Source organism: Haliaeetus albicilla, chromosome 18 (genome assembly GCF_947461875.1).
Source record: "Haliaeetus albicilla chromosome 18, bHalAlb1.1, whole genome shotgun sequence".
Taxonomy (NCBI): domain Eukaryota; kingdom Metazoa; phylum Chordata; class Aves; order Accipitriformes; family Accipitridae; genus Haliaeetus; species Haliaeetus albicilla.
Genome location: NC_091500.1, coordinates 27,506,580 through 27,522,932, shown reverse-complemented (window position 1 = coordinate 27,522,932; position 16,353 = coordinate 27,506,580). Strand labels below are relative to the sequence as shown.

The following is a 16,353-nucleotide window of genomic DNA, read 5'->3' as shown; positions in this document are numbered from 1 at the left end:
AACAGCATCGGAGTTGTTTGGGGTTTTTTATTTTATTTTATTTTTACTTTACCTTGGTTTTCATTGAGTATCATGGATATATTTCTATTTCATGTGGTGACTGGTTCCTACAATAAGACAACTATTTCTTTTTCTTTGCAAAGGATTCAAGGGGCTTTTTTTTTTTTCTTTTAACCTATTTCACACTTACTTCATCAAAAAAAATAACCTTTCTCTTGGCATGTTGATAGGAACCGTCAGTTGGAAGGCATCTTGGTGGTAGCACAGCAGTTCCATGAAGCTCTGGAGCCGCTGGTGGAGTGGCTGACCACCACAGAGAAGAGGCTTGCAAATGCAGAACCCATTGGAACGCAGGCCTCCAAACTGGAGCAGCAAATTTCTCAGCATAAAGTAAGATACAAACCACACACTTGCTTGTGTAATTCTTTTTAGATGGTTCTATAAACTACAACACAACTGGCAAAGGTGTTGCGGTATACCTATGTTTTACCATAGTGAATTTTTTTTCTGTAATTTGAGTTTTATGTATTTACGTTGGCAATATGTCCTTTTTCGTTCAGTTTTTATTGAGTTCCACTTACATTACTCTTATGTTTTTCTGATTTTCTTTTCCATTATTCTTCATTATTTAAAAAAATATAGGCCCTAGAAGATGATGTCCTAGTTCACAATAAGAGTTTACTTCAGGCCATTAGCACTGGTCAGTCTCTAAAGACTATGAGCTCCAGGGAAGATAAAGATATGGTGCAGGAAAAGCTAGATTCTTCTCAGGCCCGATACATTGAGATTCAAGAGAAGAGCAACAGCAGGTCTGAACTTCTTCAGCAAGCTTACAGCAATGCTCAGATTTTTGGGGAGGATGAAGTTGAATTGATGAACTGGCTGAATGAAATCCATGATAAACTGAGCAAATTGTCAGTCCAAGATTGCAACACAGAATTGCTTGAGAAACAGCACTCTGAACTACTGGTATTTTGATTTCTGTTCATTTATTATTTAATTCATTTTTAAATTTGATTTATATTTCCATACTTCATTTATTTTTTCATTAATATATTTTGTTTAAAATGGCAATATGCTTATTCCAGACAAAAATAATATAATTTGTGATGTCTGTGCTAACACAAATGGCCTTTTCTCCTAGGATCTTCAGGAGGAGATTCTTCTTAGGAAACAAAATGTTGATTTGGCTATACAAAATGGCTTAGAGCTTCTCAAGCAAACAACAGGTGAGAGCTTATATAAAACTATGATTCATCAGGCTTTTTTTCTTGTACTTGTAAGTGCTTATCAGAAAATTGAAGTGGAACTTGTTAGTCCATATTTGCTGGTTAAAGCAGTTGTAGTTGTTCATTTTAATAAAGGTTTGAGGTCAAGGTAGGTTATGCTTTGAGGCCAATTTTACTATTAACGTAAGTGAGCAAAAGTCCTTTTTTTGCCTGTAGAGAATTTGGCCCTTGAATCCTTGATTTTTTTTTTTAATAGATCATTATTTTAGTGAACCTCCATTCCATTCCTAATAGCAAGTTATGGACATTACTCATAATTGGAGGGCTTTTTGGCAGTGGATGCAGTCAATTCCCTGCAGGCATCCACAGATGAACAAGATACTAGACTACCTTTTACTGCAAGAGGAAAGCTTCGTCCACTGGAGCTAATACTGTGGGAAAAGTTGCATTACAGTTTTACATAATGTGTCTGTTCTGTAGATCAACATCTGTCTGGATTTTCCAGTACTTATGAAGTTCTTGAACTCTCTAAGACACACATATGGTTGGGGGTGGGGGGCTATTCTTTCTGTTCCAAACTTAGGCATTATGTATAGTCTCTAATGAAATCTGAATATACAGTAATAAATTTCAGTACCTTGTTTTTAATTTAGCCTTTTGAGTTCTGTTTCAAATGGATAGTAATAAGGGTGTACAGTGATGTCAAATATTACTGTAATTGAAAATCTAATTAGTATTTTGTTGATTTTTTTTTTCCTTCACATTTTAAATAACACTTAAAATTTTATAATTTTTTTTGGCCTTTATAAGAAGAATTGTGAATTTAAGGGTGGATTGTTTTTTTAGAACATTTGTGTTAAGTATTGCATCTAAGTCCTTACTTTCTAACAGTTTAGTTAAGCAGAAAAAAGACAGAAGGACAGATCCTGAGCTGAGGTAAACTTCATAGCTCTGTGGATTTTAGTGACAGTAGGATAATTTACAATGGTTGAGGATTGACCTTGTCATCTTGTTTGGGTTATTTTATATATTAAATACTGAGATTTCTGCAATAGGTGGGGTTTGGGATTTGGGTTTGGGGTGGGTTTTTTTGCTTTTAAATATTTGTGATCACAGGAAATAACATCCCTCTGATATTTTAGGTGATGAAGTTGTAATAATTCAAGATAAACTGGAAGGCATTAAAGCGAGATACAAAGACATTACAAAATTGAGTTCTGATGTATCCAAGACCTTAGAGCAGGCTCTGCAGCTTGCAGGTCAACTTCACTCAACTCACGAGGAGCTTTGCAAATGGCTTGACAAAGTGGAGGTGGAGTTACTCTCATATGAAACTCAAATACCAAAGGGCGAAGAATTAAGCCAAGTACAAGAAAGACAAAAAGTAGGTTTTAGAACCTGTGAATTATTTATTGCTGTGTGATTCAGCTAGGTTTTGTGTTAACTTATGTTTGGCATGAAGTTGCTTTTTGAATAACTAATTTTGGCATCAGATCATTTGACTAAATGTAACAGTATTTAAGAATCAAACTCACTTTCCAGAGTCATCTGTTATAATCACTTATGAAACTGGGCTGAGGTTTATTTTTAGCACAAGAGAAGCACAACATTTCCTTTTTATGCAAGCAGCTACCTAATCCTGGGAAAACTCTTCAGTTGTCAAACAAAGTTATTTTGGTTCTTTAGAGGATTTTATCCATGTCACAACTAAAGTATAAAGAGTCAGCATTTAAATATATATATATATTACTAATCTTGTTTAACAATATTTATTTCAAAAGAAAAATTGTAGTATAAACTGGATGGTGGGGTTCGGGAGAAGCTAAAAAAAAATATCTTTCTGTTAAATTTCTTATATATATATAAAAAGAAATGAAACAGCAGTGGGGGCTTCTGTACAGGTAAAAACTCATTCCTGAAGCATTGTGTGATGATTTGATTGGAATTTAATCCAGTCTTTGCTCATTTAATAAATCACTTGAATTCATCATATTTTGCTTTACTGCATGCCTGATTTCACTTGCTGGTGATTTAGTTCCTTATGGAGTTGCAGGTTGCAAAGAATATCCGTTAGTTTTATTTTCTTTGGTTGCTTCATTAAGTACTAACAACTCTTACAAAATTACAAAGAATTTCAGACTGTCATACTGACTGAAGAAATATATTTAAGATATATTCTGTAGAAAATTTGAGAATCACCCACTTTACTGTCAAACAGTTTACAGTATCAAAAAGCTAATACAACTGAGTTGAAAATAAGTGTGCTAATTTATCCCTTTGGTTTGCATGGGAAACATTTCAGTTCTCGACTCATAGAGTAGTTGAAAGAATTAAAAAACTTCCAAGCTGTGTGTGTTCAGCTCATATGCTGGCATGTTTACTTCAAATGGCCTTTTTCAGGAGCTGAAAAAGGAAGCAAAGAACAACAAAGGCTTACTGGACACTCTGAATGAAATTGGCAGTGCCTTCCTGGAGCTGGTGCCGTGGAGGGCCAGAGAGGGGCTTGACAAGATGATAACGGAGGACAACGAGCGTTACAGATTAGTGAGTGACACAATCTCTCAGAAGGTGGATGAGATTGATGCTGCCATCCTGAGATCCCAGCAGGTACTGAAAACTGTTCTTTGGGCCGTAAGAGTTGCTGGCCACACGTACCTGAGCATAAGAAGTCCTTTAACAGTGTTGCCAAGAGTTTGTTGTGCTTGATCCACAAAAGGCCCATTTTGAATGCAATGGGACTCCACTATTAAGATATGAATCCCAGAACTCAGCTAATCTGTACAGTGTTGTAGTTGTCTGCCTTTTTGTTGACACAAACATCAGTCTTCTAGCTAAAATTGTTGTGACTAACCTGTGGCTCCTTAAATGGGAGTTTGGTTAAGTAAGAACTCGAATGGCCCATGTCTTTTGCAGGTCATGTTGTGTTAAGTAAAATATGGTCCAGATCCCCAGCCAATTTTACTGGATGCAACACTGAAATCACTAGAGTTGCCACACCTTTTAGCATCAGCTGATTGTCTAGCTCCTCTGTACTTTACACAATTAAAAGCTGGATCATCTTGTTCAAGCTGTAGTGGAGGATTTAAATAACAATTGCTTTTATTCATATCCACAATGCTTTTCTTCTTGGGGCTCAAAACTTGAGTTATTTAATATGTGGAGGTTTCTATACGTGCACAGAGGTGTGTGTGTGTATATATATATATGCATACACTTTGAGAACTGGCACTCTGATTTCATCACTAAATAGTCCCATATTTAAGCTTGCTTATAAATACATCGGGGAAACATAATTTTCCAGTGTCTGCCTACAGTTCAGGCATAAAAATATTGGTGGAGATTTCTGTTTCTGCTAATAGTTCCCATAAACAGTTGTAACAGGACGAGAAAGCATGTGTGATATATTCAAAGTTTGCTCCAAGCCAACTAAAAGAGGCTGACAAGTAACTCAGACCTCCTTGTAACTGAGGTTAAAAATAACGTCATGTTTCTTTTTAAGGGGTTTGCTATGAATATTACCTTGTCTCATTAACCAAATACTCAAAAATGAAGGGTGATTTTTTTTTTTTTTTTAGTGAGTGATAAGGTGAGATAGGAGAGTATTTGTTGGCTCTGCAACTTTTCTGAATTCTGTGAGTATGTTGTGTCCTGTAGCACAAGTTCAGCAGATTCAGGTCCAGGCATGAAAGGTCCAGAGCTGCTGCTCCACTAGCCTATGTTGCAACGGCATGTTGCACATGAGTCCTGCATACCCCTAACCTCCACTTCAGCCCAATTCACATCACCACGATACACACCTCTACACTATATTCTATGATAAATATCAAGTGGTGTAACACACTTCCAGTGAAGGATAAGCTACTTTCCATTTAGGTCAGAGAAGAACCATGCAAAATAAAAAATATTTTTGGAGACGCTAGTGCTCTGTAAGCTTGCCCTGTGGCAACTAGTTCAAGTGCCTGTACTGTTAAAAGGTTTTGGGTAGAGGACAAAGCCACTAAGAACATGATGGTTTGATGGGGTTCGTGCTAGATGTTACTGGGCCAAGGTGAGAAATGCAGTAAGCGGTATGAACGGGTAAGCATATTGTTTCATTTGTGAATGGAAGCTGGACGGCTCAATAAACTAATGCAATGTTCTGGTTTTTAACTACTTGGGCAAAGTGGTCCCACATGGATAGAATTATCCTAGAGATAAATTTAGCTACATGTTTTAATCTTCATTTCTCAATACTGAAGGCATTGGTTGGTGTCTTACCCTAGTGAAGGAGTGCTACATAGAAACAGAAGGTCAGATTCTACTTTTGGCTTACTTGTTCTTCACTCTAAAGTAGCCACAGAGAGTGCTTTAGAAAGCATTCACAGAGCAAATCACAATGTCATCATATTTGGAAGTCAGTCATTCCTGGTTACAAGAAAAAGTACCACAATGAACTATGCTTGGTTAAACTAGGTGGGGATGAAATAGATGATTTTATAGTGACTCAAGTGAAGTTCAGGGCTCAATAAATAACTGTCATGCTCAATGAGAAGAAAATCCTTCAAATTCTGGATACAGAGAGTACCACTTTGTGCTTTTTATTTCTTAATGTTATATTTGAGCATCACAAATTGGAAATCCTATACCCTCAGCAAACAGAGTTTAGAATCCTGTCCTTCCTTGATGCTGTGTAACCTAGAAGTTTCACTGCCATGCCTTGATTTTGTTATTTCCATTAAATATTTGCTCAATATTACATACATACCCATGGTTATTTGGTATCAGGAAGTCACATTTCAGTTAATTTGTACATCTAACACAGTTGAAATCACCTGCTTAATTTCCTTCATTTGGATCATAAATAGATGGGCTTCTGAAGAGCTTGGTTGTGAACTGCAGTTTCTAAAGCCAGGGTTTAACTACCACTGGTGCATGTGCTTCATGCTAATGTTTTACAGTACCGATTGTTTCAGAACATACCTTTCTATTAGGAAGTCACAATATTTAGGACAAAACTTACTTTCTCTTACTCTAAATGAGAAATGATATATAGTGAAAAAGAATGTTTATGCTCTTTTTCATGTAACAGATATAAAGGCTGAAAAAGTTTGACTAAGAATGAAATCTCAGAACTGCTTCTTTTGTTTTTGTGTGACTCATGATTAAGCACTAAGACAAGACTCATGTAGTGTGGCTAAACTGAACTCTAGCTACGTTACAGGAGCAGGGCTGTCATGGTCTACAAGCACAAAGGCACAGACCAGCAGATTTAAAAGATGAGGGACTGAGAGTGGTCCGAAAGAGACTTCTGAGGAAAGTGTGGGTATCAACAACACAAGTAGGAGGTTCTGACCTAAAATGTCCTGATAGACTTCCACAATAACTCAGAGCCATATTAATGTTCAGCTGCTTGCAGTGGAGGTCAGAGTTTTAAATAAATAAGTTCTTAGTAGTTTTTATGGTGACCATTTTGTGCATCTGATCATCCCATCTAATATTCTCTGTGGCTCAAGCTCAAAGCTGCCCATGTTCTGAGTACTGCAGTGTGTGTGTGCTAAGATACATGCCTATAAGCTTGAGCTGAAGAGGGAATGCATGACTTCTTTTTTAAATTTGGTCTTACATTAGATCCCCATGTACTTCTTTTCAGGATCTCATGGTCTCCTTCACAAAGTAGTAGGAAATAGATCCTTTAAATACTCTCATTACTTTAGTGCTTTGAGGTAATTTCTGAAACATTTAAGTGTTGACTAATGGTAGTCAAAAGTTAATCTTTTAGGAAAAGGATTGGCTGCACCCAAATGCCCCAGAGAATTTTTGCATTTAATCCAAGGTCTAGTTTCGGATGAAATCCTGTCTTCTCTGAATTCAGTGAGGTTTTTCCACTGATTTAGTTGAATTGTGATTGGTTTGCCTTTGTCATTTAATACCAAAGCAGCTCTTAATCTTAAAAGGATAACATCAAACAACTATTTCTTAGGATAATTGCAACACTAGCAGTAATAATAAACATAGAGATGGAAGAGACATGAAAGTAGAATAAAATGAAAATAAACAGTCTAGTTAAAATTCTGGACTTATAACACTTTATTTTCTTACGTCTGTTAGAGAGCTGTAGGCTTTGGAAAAATGTATTTGCTTCTGTTGCTTTGTCACGCTTGTGAATTAATCTGCTTGTATTACAATCCCTCAGAACCATTTTGGGCTTTGCATTTCATTTATATAAAAACCTTATACGGAAAGTGAGCCACTATCTTTCTAACAATTCAAAAGTATGCTTCTTAATCTTCTTTAAAATTTTTCAAACAGTCATTCTAATTTCATGTCTATAGAACCGCTGAACTAATTCATGTCTCCCTCATTTAGTTTGATCAGGCAGCTGATGCTGAATTTGCCTGGATTGCAGAAACAGAAAAGAAACTGATGTCTCTAGGTGATATTAGGCTTGAGCAAGACCAGACCACAGCTCAGCTACAAGTTCAAAAGGTAAAAGAAATGCATTTCCAACTGTCATGTTAATTATTGGCCGGCACACTCTCCATTTGGAAAATGTACTGGCATGATTTAATTTTCAGTCCATCATAATGCACTTCAAAAATAGTTTTTGCTCCATGTACTCTGGGTTTTTTTGCTGACCAATTTTTATTGTGTTTCAAGGCTTTTACCATGGAGATTTTGAGGCACAAAGATACTATAGATGAACTTGTTAAATCTGGGGATAAGATTATGAACACATGCACCGAAGAAGAGAAAGAGACCATGAAGGTAAAGTTCCTTAAATTGCAGCTACAGCAGTAGATATGCAGACAATATATAAGTAGAAGGATTCCTATAGTGTCTTCTTTTAAATAAATAATGAAAAAGCATTAATTACAGCCACTTCTAGTCAGAGGATTGTAATACTAGAAGAAATGCTGTTGCGTATAACTCTCCTTCCTTCAGGACGTTCAAAGAGCAAACACTGTACTTGTTTCATTGCCCGACACTAATTTGGAGCCCCATTTATCATCTTTATCCATGGTAAATAGTATTTTAGCCAACAGATGGTTGAGTGAACAGGTATTAGTCATCTGGGATGGTGTGTTTGGAATCTGGCTGTTTATCTTCCCCAGTTCTCTTGGGTCATTGGCGCTCTGGGCATGTGTGCTGGATTCCATGGCTGTGCACCTCAGTGTGAATCTTTCATTTCTGCTGATTTCAATGTAGACCTTGCTTGCCAATTATTCCGTTTTGTTGACTAACACAGCCCATGAAAGGCATTCTTATGCCTTTGTTTATTACACACACACACACACAGACACACAGCCTGATGTTAGGGCTGTATATATGTACAGACAGATTTTTCATGTTGGTATTTAAGAATGGGTTAGTTGGGGGTTTTTTGCTAAATGACAGTGAGGCTGGATATGTTGTGTAAATTTAGTCCTTCCAATGACCACACTCCTTCAGCAACAATACTTCACTAATTGTGCTCTGCTGCAGGATCTCTGAATAAATTTGATTTGGTCTTAAGTGAATTTAAAATAGATTAGATGTTCTGTCTATGAAACTGTAGTCATAAGGGAGAGCAGTTTTATGTGAGTCTCTATTAAATATTTGTATTTGTCAAAAATACTGTATATCTGTGTGTTGGGCTATGTTTCGTCCTTTGGATAGCATCTCTATACTTATTTACATGCAAGACATAACAAACGAAAGGATAGCTTGTTCTGCCAAAGAAGATTCTTTACTTCACATTCAATGGCTTGCTTATACGTCTAGTTTTTCCAAGGCTAGCATTTATGTGCATTGTCGCATATAATATTTCATAAAAATGATAACATGGGCAGTCTTCCACAGGAAAAATGTATAGCTGGTCGATGCTTTCTTCTGTTATCACATGCCCAAATACAGTAGATTTTGTAATGTTTAAACCTTGTAATTCTATCATATTATTAATCGTAAAATATCCTCATTAATTAATGTATGCTAACATGGAAAATAATGTTTTGTGGTTTCTGTTGCAAGTTTGTAAGCTACAAGCACAGCAGTATACCCTCTTCGCTTGCCAGATTAAAAAAAAAAAAAGAAAAAAAAGTCTTTTATGTATTGTTCATGATGCTTTGATTCAGAAATGCTGTGGAAAACTTAGTTTCTGCCAAGTGTCCCTGAAGATAAGTGTCTTCAGTAAGGAAGTGGGGCTAAGATCTGCAGTCAAATCATTTGCAGCTTGACTGGAAGCCCTATGAATGAAGTGTTATTTGTAAATATCAATATTTGGAAGCCCTATGGATAAAGTGTTATTTGTAAATATCAATATCATTAAATATGCTATAATTACTTCGAAAGTACTCTGCCAAATTCTGATCTCCCACAATATTGATTCTGTCGACCTTAAACACTGATACTGTAGAAACATTATCAAAACTAAAATTTGGTTCACTGTGGTTTAGTGCTATAATTATCAAAGATTGGTTAGAAATTAAGGTAATAGACATGTGGAAAAACATGCACTACGATTTTTTGTTAATATTATTTTACAGAAAAAAATGGAAAGCCTCTTACAGAAATATGATGCAGTCTGTCAAATGAACTCTGAGAGAAACCTCCAGCTGGAACGGGCTCAGTCTCTGGTTAACCAGTTCTGGGAGACTTACGAAGAGTTTTGGCCATGGTTAACTGAAACAGAAACAGTCATCTCTCAGCTTCCTGCGCCAGCCCTTGAATATGAAACTTTAAAGCAACAACAAGAAGAGCATAGGGTAAGCATTTTGCCAGTTTTGAAAAACTAAGTGTCAAAAGCCAAGTAGTATTCTGCTTAGAACTGTGAGGTACTCTGCTAAATGCTGAAAACCCAGACAGTTATGCTTCTGTTGAAAAAAGAATTAATTAAAATAATAATACAAAATAAATACATTTTCAATCATGCCTCTACTGTTTCCCAAACCATGCATGCAAACAAGATTCTCTGGGGAAGGCAGCAAATAACGTATAAGCATAAAAGAGGGCTAAAGGGGAAAAAATTGCCATTGTAGTGAGAGAACTGAGCACACAAAAGTTAATAGTTAAGAAGTACATTTAAAATTAGACATTAATGTCGGTATTGGAACAAACCAAACCCATAAACAGAAAGAACAGACATGGGATATTGTAGCAAGAAACAAAAGAAGGTGTAACATGACTGTCTAAAGAACTGGAGTACCTGCTGTCAGCATGCTGAAAGTGAAATACTGCCTTTGTGTATAGTCTCTATACAAATATACACATATGTTGATCTTATGTACATGTAAAAAAATTGGCTTTTGTTTTGTTGGTATCATTGGAACTAAACTTAGCTGAGCCAGGAAGAAGGACAATTAGGGGGCCAAGAATTGATTGCTTGGATTCTAGCCAATCCCATAATCATTTCTCATGTCAAGTACGTTTGTCATGTAATAATTAAAAGAAATAATTGTTTACCATAACATCACAAAATAGAGGCAACAGTGTTGTAGGCTGGCCACCATATGGGGTTTCTTCAGATGGAGGAATAATCAGCTGGGATAAAAATTAGTATGTTTCATATATGGCTACTAGTATCACATGGAATCAGATGTATCTCACCAAGGTTAAAAACCTGCATGTTTTGGCACATGCAAAGCCTGTATAGGTACTGGAGATACCCGTCTCTCCCTACTGAACATAGAGTAACTAGTTTTTTTTTTAATTTGAGCTGCCTCAATAAAGTGATTCAAGTTAGATGGGATGAACCCTGGCTTCAAAGTCTTGTTTACTCTGAGACCACTTCATGAAGATGCGCCACTCTTATGTACTGGTCAACACTGGGTTCACTCATTTGTCTCCCTATTATGTCCACAATGAACAAACATGCTCTATTAAGACCAGCTATATAACATGAGCTTTACAAACTATCTTGATTAGTCACCGTGAACCAAATCATGCTTGCTTTACTTACAGGATTGTTCCTCATCTACTTTAATTACTCTGCTTGCATGAGAGGCCCTTCAGATGAGCTTCTGGTTTTGCATTTTCCCTGGGCTATGCCATTAGTTGAGATTTGTTTGTTAAGTAGAAGATTAATGTCAGGCAATTTTAACATGTAATCTGATGTGAAATACTTGTTTACTGGAATTGTTTATCCAATAGATCATGGAGAAGACCAAATCATTTGTTGTTCTATTAAATAATAAAAAAAAAAAGGTTCTGAAGGTGAATTGAAAACAGTTTTCTATATTCACTTTACATTTCTGTTCTGATGTATTTACTGATGACTGTCTTTGTTCCAAGTCATGGAATTCATAGAGTTGATTCCGTGTGAGTAACATGCAGTCAGTTTGGTTTGAACTGAGCTGTGGGCAGAGTACTGGCATAAGGTTTGGATGCAGAAACGCGCACGCATGTGGCCTTGTGTCAAATCATTCGTGCACAAAAATAAAGCACACAAAATTATTTTCTAAAAACTTTCAATCTGTTCTTAGTTTCACCTTGTCCTCCTCTCTGCTAATAAATGTTGTTTTTTCTTGTTGCAAGGTATACGAATTGAGTTACATTCTCAGTAAGTAGCTAGAATCAGGGGGGGTTGTATTTTCATTGCTATTTTGTCATCAGGGGACTGTGGAAGGTCATGGTCACTGTCTTTTCAATCTTCTCAACCTCTCCTCTTGTGGGAAGGAGCAAGTAAGCAAGCCAGTGTCAAGATTTCTTTTTAAGGGAAAGACCTTAGTGGAAGAGAAGAGAATTTATTTACACTGAGACTGATACAGGCCCTTTTCTATGTCTTCATTAATGTAAACAAACTCAACTGGGAGGAACAGAGTATGTGCCTCTCATGTGCTTGCACAGGGGCTATGGGATAGAAACACCTGGAGTTCACAGCACCGAGAGGGACAGTGCCTCACCAGATGGTGAGATTTTTCTGAAAAGGGAGGGATGAGCTGAGAAAATAAATAAAACTGGATGGAAGGATCAGGCTACTCCCACAAAAAAACTTTCCCTTTTGTCAGATCTACGGGTGCAAGTAAACTAAACCAAAATCCTTTGGCAAGTTGGAAGACACCTTGTGACCTTTCACTTCCACAAGCCTCTGCAGAGTCTTCTGCACAGTTTGACTTACTTGGGGAGTGGATGATGAGAGGGAGTAGACAGCTGAGGTGAAATTTAATTTACTTGCTAATTACTTGTTAAACTTTGTGTCAGTTAAGTAATAGTGCTGTTGTGAAGACAGAGGGGTCTTGTGGCCAGAGGGGAGACTGCAAAACTAGGTTGGTAGGTCTCTACTGATCAGTCTTCCTTGTCCTTTTCACAGACTTCTTTGACCCTTCCTTGTGCTAGTTTCCTCTTCTTAAATCAAGAATAATTTGAGTTAATAATCTTGTAATGCCAGTAGCTCTTTCTGTGATGTTCTTCAATGAAAGGCTTTGGGGCAAGTGACAAATACCAACATGAAAAGTATATACGTGGTGGTGTTATGCACATGTCTAGAATATTGTTGCCATTTCTGTCATAGGTACTAAATATGATGGGGAATGTCTGTTGCCAGTATCATATGCATAGTTAGCATCTTATATTTTACCTATAATCATACATCCTACAACAGTGTTGCACAGACCTTTCCAGTGACTCCCTAATTGTGATGTTTCATGCCTGGATAGCTCTTGTGTTGGAATGGGAGCTATCACTGGCAGAGCAGTCATTAACTTTATTTGATATTATTTGTGCTTTACATTAGGACGAAGGGTATTTGTTTGGAATTTCTTGCCAGCTGGATGTGTTAGAAGTGTGGACAGCTGTAATATGGTGCTGCAAGCATAAGAAACTGATAAGTTGTTTCGTTTGTTATAGCAACTGCGTGAGCTGATCGCTGAGCACAAGCCTCATATAGATAAGATGAATAAAACTGGGCCTCAGTTACTGGAGCTGAGCCCAGGAGAAGGTTTTTCTATCCAAGAGAAATACGTGGCAGCTGACACCCTTTACAGTAAAATTAAGGAAGATGTCAAAAAGCGAGCACTGGCACTGGATGAAGCCATTTCTCAGTGTACCCAGGTATCAATTTAAGTTTAAAGTATAATTGGATTCAATCAAATGGAAAGATCAGACATTGTCATCTTATATGTATATATCAAGACTAAACTGCTGTTTTATCTGGATTTTTCAACCTAATGGCCTGTGAATGTCCCTATCACTGCTTATGGCATTGATTTTTCTATTTCTTGAGGGGTTATAATTTTATATATTGGTCAGTATTATTACTTCTGCAGTTGAAAAATGTTACTGCTTCTTAATTTTGAAGTAAAAAAGGAACATTTGGTCTAAAAATGTGGGATTTTATTTTCACTTTATTCCATTTTCTCTTGCTGGTCTGTTACTAGCTGATGCTTTGTTTGTATATGGATGTCACTGTTGATCAGTTAACTTGAGTATAGTTATATCTAGAACTTGACAGCCTTAGTTACAGTCTGTTACCAATGGAGCTAGAGGGGAGTTTAGTAGTGGTAATAGCATTTGCTCTTTTTTGCAGACCCACAAGAACTTAATGTAAGATATGCTTGAACTGTTACATAGAAGTATTGTGAGCAAAGTTAGACCTCACAAAATGTCATTATAAGTATAAAATTCAGATCAAGTCCACAAAAGCTTCGCATCTCGGGTTCCTCAGCCTATGCAGTGAACCTCGATAGAGTATTGTTAGGTGTCACATTCTAGAGACTTTTAAATATTGGGTTAATTGTCATCAAACCCAAACTGAAATTCTTTTACTCAACCCCAAATTCATAAAAGAACTCAGTAAAACTGTGTCCATGAACCCATGCAAAAACCTGACTAAAAATACTTTTTTTTCTATACTGCTGTTTTTATAGGAAATTCCCCTTTTTCTCTGTTCGGTGGAAATTAAGTGCTATATTCTGCTCAGGTCTAAAATACTAAATAAAGAAATACACCTTAAAGTTCTCATCAAGTCTATATTCTAAATAATTTTTGTCATAGGTCATTGTACTTGTCATATTCCTAGCCCCTGCAGACTGAGTTTAAGAACCTGAGGAAAAAAAGTGACATCAGATATCATCTTGCTTTTGAACTGTTCATAGACATTATATTATACTTGCAGTCATTCTAAACACCTTCCTTATTCACGCCTGTGAAAAATGCCTGATTATTTAGATTCAGTGTTTTTCTTTATCATAAATGGTCGATCCTCCCCCTGTTTGGAGCTGCACATTTGAAAATCAAGACATTTATTTAGTATTCGAGTCCCTGCTTTGTGTGTGGTAGACATTAACGTGTTGGACTAGCTAAGTACAGAAAGCAGGAATAAAAATGCATTCTTTGATAACAGCTAGAATATAATCAGATGTTGAGAACATACTTAATTATTTATGCAAAACTTTAAGGTTCATTTTATATACATAAATGTATATGCAAACGGAAAAGCAAAATACTGTAATGCCCAGAACGTAATTTTATAGAATGTCCTTTTTTTATTAAGATATGTAAATATATATTATCAGAGCTCTGTACTATGATGTCTGTGTCAATGTTTGTCTAGACAGTCCTGGAAGAATAATTATTTAACTCTTCAGGATTTAAATTATATTAAATTGCATTTTGTATCAAAGGCAGGACATAACCTATAGCCAGAATGAGAGGTTGTACTGACTAGCATTTTCTTCCTTTTAAGTTCTAAAACACCTTGTCTCATTCATTGAAGTACGAGTACAAGGAGGCCCACTGAATGTACTGACAACAAATATATGTTCTAAAATTAGACCTGAATATTGCCAATTTAATTTCAGGTTTTATCACTTTTGTGAGGTTTTGTTGCCACAATCAGTTTTTTGGAAGTCTTGAATGTGGGAAGGCTACTTGCCTTTCATAACACATTTTGCTGGCTTGTATGGTATTCATACTTCTAACAAAAACACTGAGTCCATAACATTAGTCACAGAGTCTGATTTGAAGTGGGTTGTATAGTGGGAAAAAGTAATTACATTTGTATTGCCTGTATTCCTTTGAATAGAAATGATGTAGCTATTTGTTCACATAAGGTGATCTTGTTTTGCTGTGCTCTTTCTAGCACCTTTCTCAAGTGTAGTCAAGAGTGCTTTTTGTAGGTCCTGGAGGATCATTAAATGCACCTACAATTAATTAATTTCTGTAATTTGAAAGGGCCATGGTGGTGAGATATTTTTAAGAATCTCTCTGGATCCATATAGTAAAGGCTAACTTTGGACCTGTACCAAAGGATGAACCGTGTTAACATAGCTGTAATTGAGTTTCGGGGCACCTACCTGGGCTCATTGAAATGTGGGTGAACATAATACACACTGCTGTGTGCTTTTAGTTGTAGAAAGTAATGTACCTTTACTGCACTAAGAAGCACCATCTGGATGCTAACAAACGTCTTTTTGAATGACCTTACATATCAAATCCTAATCAGTGCTTATATGCCAGTATGATAAGATATCAGTTTCATACTGATCTGAAAATGTATGTATTTAACATTAAGGTAAATATCTTTCTAAAATGATGAAATCAGAAAGCCATGGCTCTCCAAAATAAGGTACAAACTACTGTATGAATTATGCAGGACTACATGCAGGTAGATTCTGCCATATGTATCATATCTTCAGATGGAGTGCTTTAGGACTAAACTCAGACTTCACAGTAAAATTCTTAAATCTGAGAGGAAGTACCATTTTGCAAGGTCGTTTTTGTAATTTAAATATTAAAAGAGGGGAAGAACCACGAGGGGGGATATTGCAAGTGACACATATATCTATTGGATAGAGATGTTAAATATGTTAATTTTAAAGGACCTTTTTCCAAGAGAATTTCAGATGCCATTTTTCAGTTGTTTGTTTTGTTTTTTTTTAATTTCTCTACCACTTCTTTCTGTCCTTTACCACCCTCCCAGTTTCATGACAAGATAGATCCAACTCTGGAGAGTCTGAAACGCATAGTTGAACGTCTGAGGCAGCCACCTTCGATCTCAGCAGAGGTTGAGAAGATTAAAGAGCAAATTAGTGAAAATAAGAATGTGTCAGTGGATCTGGAAAAACTTCAGCCGGTGTATGAGACGCTTAAACAAAGAGGGGAGGAAATGATTGCTCGCTCAGAAGGAACTGATAAGGATATATCCGCTAAAGGTAGTAGATTGAGGAAAGTT

General features: G+C 36.5%; 1 protein-coding gene across 16 annotated transcripts in view; it reads left to right on the top strand.

Moving 5' to 3' along the window:
* DST (dystonin) overlaps positions 1-16,353 on the top strand; it is a 307,062-nt gene that overhangs the window by 243,696 nt on the left and 47,013 nt on the right. For 15 of the 16 annotated variants that reach the window (XM_069805989.1, XM_069805986.1, XM_069806003.1 and 12 more), the window contains 10 exons: positions 231-390; positions 643-969; positions 1,145-1,229; positions 2,372-2,613; positions 3,630-3,836; positions 7,575-7,694; positions 7,866-7,973; positions 9,731-9,949; positions 13,029-13,232; positions 16,102-16,333. In XM_069805989.1, coding sequence (XP_069662090.1) covers positions 231-390; positions 643-969; positions 1,145-1,229; positions 2,372-2,613; positions 3,630-3,836; positions 7,575-7,694; positions 7,866-7,973; positions 9,731-9,949; positions 13,029-13,232; positions 16,102-16,333 — 1,904 coding nt within the window. The remainder of the gene's footprint in view (positions 1-230; positions 391-642; positions 970-1,144; positions 1,230-2,371; positions 2,614-3,629; positions 3,837-7,574; positions 7,695-7,865; positions 7,974-9,730; positions 9,950-13,028; positions 13,233-16,101; positions 16,334-16,353) is intronic. The other variant, XM_069806000.1, reaches the window with a different exon arrangement.